The following is a 3664-nucleotide window of genomic DNA, read 5'->3' on the forward strand; positions in this document are numbered from 1 at the left end:
ATTTTATCTTAATGAATGGTCCAACCACATATCAAGCTTGATGATCAACAAATGGTAAAATCCTTGTGTATTGAACCCGGGTGGTTAGGATGCATAACCGTTAAGGTAATGCTTGTTTGTATGCACAAGCTAAACTAGATATACTTGTGAAAGTGCGTATGGGTCTATGCACCGATATCGGTTTACATGTGTATTGAAACTTGAGGCATGCAGCCCCAAGACCAGATTAGTCAACGCGGACATGCAGCCCCCTCTGTTCTTGTTCATGGTCATGGTCTTGGTCTTGGTCTTGGTCAGGCAAGCGAGCAGCCAAGCAGGAAGCAGCCACTCCCGCTGTAGGTTGTGGGGGCTGATTGATATACTTGTGGACATGCCTATAAGGTATTGGAGTTTTGGAGAGACGATCATCTGCGGCAGCCACGACTATGATTCCGGCAGCAGCGTTGACGGTGTTGCTGCTCCAGCTCCGCCTATCCACGGCAGCGTCTCATGTTACGGCCGGTGCAGGACCGTTGCCGCACTGCCAGACCAGCTGCGGCGCCGTGGAAGTGCCCTACCCATTCGGCATCGGCGACGGGTGCTACTGGCCAGGGTTCAACCTCACCTGCGACCGGACACGCAGCAGGGAGCCGCGGCTGCTCGTCGGCGCCGACCTCCAGGTCGTCGAGATCTCCCTGGCCAACTCCACGGTGCGGATCGTGGACATCGCGGGCCAGGTGAGGCTCACCTTCTCCGTGGGCCTCGACGGCAACGGCACGTGGGGCGGCCTCGGCGCCGCCAGCCCTTACGTGTTGTCGGAGATGCGCAACCAGTTCGTCGTCACGGGATGCAACGTGCAGGTCACGCTGGTTGGGGATAGCGACGACAGCAGCGGTGGCAACGTCATCTGCTGCTGCTCCTCCTTCTGCTCCACCAACAACAAGCTGACAGGTGCCCTGACGAGCTCCCCTGGCTACGGCGCTGCCGGCTGCTGCGACACACCCATCCCAATAGGCCGCCCCTCCTACGGCGTGGAGATGAAGTCGCTGGACTCGAGGAACGAGTACGCCCACAGGCTGCCCATCGCAGTGCGCTTCGCCAAGAGGGGTTGGTTTGAGGGCGCCTACGCCGTGCTGCTCAAAGACTCGCCCGGGTACTCACCCTCGCGCCGCCCGGCGGTCCCCGTCGTCCTTGATTTTGCAGTGGATTCCAAGCCGGTGATGCTGCCAGGGATGGCGACGTCGGGCTGCCCCGTGGACGCGCGGAGGAGCGTGTGCCAGAGCAGACATGCCTCCTGCCGCAACGTCTCCGGAAAGTACCGCAGCGGGTACGTGTGCCGGTGCCTTGACGGGTACCGGGGTAACCCATACCTCGCGGGCGGATGCCAGGACGTCGACGAGTGTGCGCTTCCAGGCATGTGCTTCGGCGAGTGCATCAACACGGCCGGAGGGCACCTATGCCGATGCCAGCGTGGCGCCCATGGTGACCCGCGCATAACAAATGGATGCATCAAATCTTATCTAGGTGAGCACAAAACCAATAATACAAGCAGATATTGCATTGGTTCATTCTCTGTTTTACAAATCTTCGTTGACAACAAAGGCGCATTCTCTACGCACACTATTCAGGTTTAAGTGCAGGCATAGGAGTTGGCAGTGGAGCGGCCTTTCTAATCATGGTAATTGGTGCTATTTTGGTGACCCGAAAGATGAAGCAACGCAGGGGGAAAATGCTCAAGAAGAAATTCTTCAAGCAAAATCGAGGGCATTTGTTGCAACAATTGGTGTCTCAAAAGGCGGACATCGCTGAGAGGATGATCATCCCCTTGGTGGAGATACAGAAGGCCACCAATAATTTTGACAAAGCTCGCGAGATTGGTGGAGGAGGGCACGGCACGGTCTACAAAGGCATCATGTCAGACCTGCATGTCGTGGCCATCAAGAAGTCCAAGGTCGCGATCCAGAGGGAGATTGACGAGTTCATAAATGAGGTAGCGATCCTCTCGCAGATCAATCATCGAAATGTGGTGAAGCTCCATGGGTGCTGCCTCGAGACGGAGGTGCCGCTACTGGTTTACGAGTTCATCTCTAATGGGACCCTTTACCATCATCTCCATGTCGAAGAAACCATGCCATCCCTGCCATGGGAAGATCGGCTGAGGATCGCCACCGAAATAGCAAGAGCTCTAACCTACCTTCACTCAGCCATGGCGTTCCCTATAGTCCATAGGGATATTAAGTCCCCAAACATTCTGTTAGATGGCACTCTCATGGCAAAGGTGTCAGACTTTGGAGCTTCGAGGTTCATTCCTGTCGACCAAACAAAGACCTCGACCGCAGTCCAAGGGACATTTGGGTACCTAGACCCCGTGTATTTCTACTCAGGAAAGCTCACCGAGAAGAGCGACGTTTACAGCTTCGGCGTCCTCCTCATGGAGCTTCTCACTAGGAAGAAACCATGCTCATATCGGTCATCCGAGGAGGAAACCCTTGTCCCATATTTCACTGCTTCGCTAGAAGCAGGCAAACTGATTCATGTGCTAGATCCTCAAGTGATGGAAGAAGGCGGCAAGGAAGTTGAAGAAGTAGCTATGTTGGCAGTAGCATGCACGAGGATTGAAAGAGACCACCGGCCAACCATGAGGCAAGTGGAGATGACACTTGAGAGCCTTGGAGCTGTGCATGATAGCTTTATCCCGAAGTATCAAGTGGTTGTGGGTACGACCATGGAGGGAACGAGCCGACAATATAGCTTGGAAGCAGAACATTTGTTGTCATCAAGATACCCCCGGTAGTCAATGTATTTCAAGTGTGATTAGTTTAATCTACGAATTAATAATTCCTTGACGGGATGTAAATATGGGTACCACTAGAGCTCTACCGACTGAGAAAACTAGTAAGATTGCACGTGCAACGCACGTCTCCTGTATTTGAAGTCATGTCTTGTGTACACAATAACGACACCCCTCCAGGCCTCCACCGCCTCATCCCTTTCGGGCACACGCTCGCAGCTACACTCGATGAGATCCTTCAGGGCAACACCTCTTTCCTTGACTTCCTCTTGCACATCATTTTCCTCGACCCACAGCACCACTCACCTCTCCTGCCAGTACATGCGGATGGAAATCGGCATGTGCTAGCGCCAGGTGGGTGCGCTTTAGCAAAGAAGCAGAGAAGACTGATAATAGAGACAATGCAAGATCAATGGGCTAGAAGCAGTGCAAAGTGAGGAAGGGTGTCAACTTCATAGGACTAATCCAGGAAAAAGGTAACGACATCCGGATGTTTCATTGTTTCCTAAATTCTATTGGTTCTGCCGAGCCTAACAACTATTTCTTTCATAGAAACTCAAGAGAAAAACAAATACATGACAAAATGAGGGATTCATCCCGCCCTTATGGTTGGACACAATTAGAATTCATGTTCTGTAGATTACTAGAGAACAAGAATCAAAATTGGTAGCAGTGCATAATACAAATACATAATTCCATCTAAAACCAGCATTTATTGCCGGAGCAATCCTCTCAGGGGAATGTGCCATGTCCAGCACCCATCCTTCGAAAATGACCAAGATGATCTGCTCCAGAAAGTTTGAGAAATGAAGCTCCTCCGAACTGTGATGCTGATTCTCTATATCCAATATTTCCACTAATTACTTGATGAAATATTTTATCTGATGGTTATGT

At 52.0% G+C, this 3664-nt stretch overlaps 1 protein-coding gene across 1 annotated transcript; it reads left to right on the plus strand.

Annotated features, from left to right (window-relative positions):
• The first annotated feature begins 425 nt into the window (after window positions 1-425).
• LOC123184383 (wall-associated receptor kinase 5-like) lies at window positions 426-2773 on the plus strand. Its single transcript, XM_044596524.1, has 2 exons — window positions 426-1503; window positions 1608-2773. Exons 1-2 carry the CDS (start codon window positions 426-428, stop codon window positions 2771-2773), a joined length of 2244 nt encoding a protein of 747 aa, XP_044452459.1.
• Window positions 2774-3664: the final 891 nt, after the last annotated feature.

Source organism: Triticum aestivum, chromosome 2A (assembly GCF_018294505.1).
Source record: "Triticum aestivum cultivar Chinese Spring chromosome 2A, IWGSC CS RefSeq v2.1, whole genome shotgun sequence".
Classification (NCBI taxonomy): domain Eukaryota; kingdom Viridiplantae; phylum Streptophyta; class Magnoliopsida; order Poales; family Poaceae; genus Triticum; species Triticum aestivum.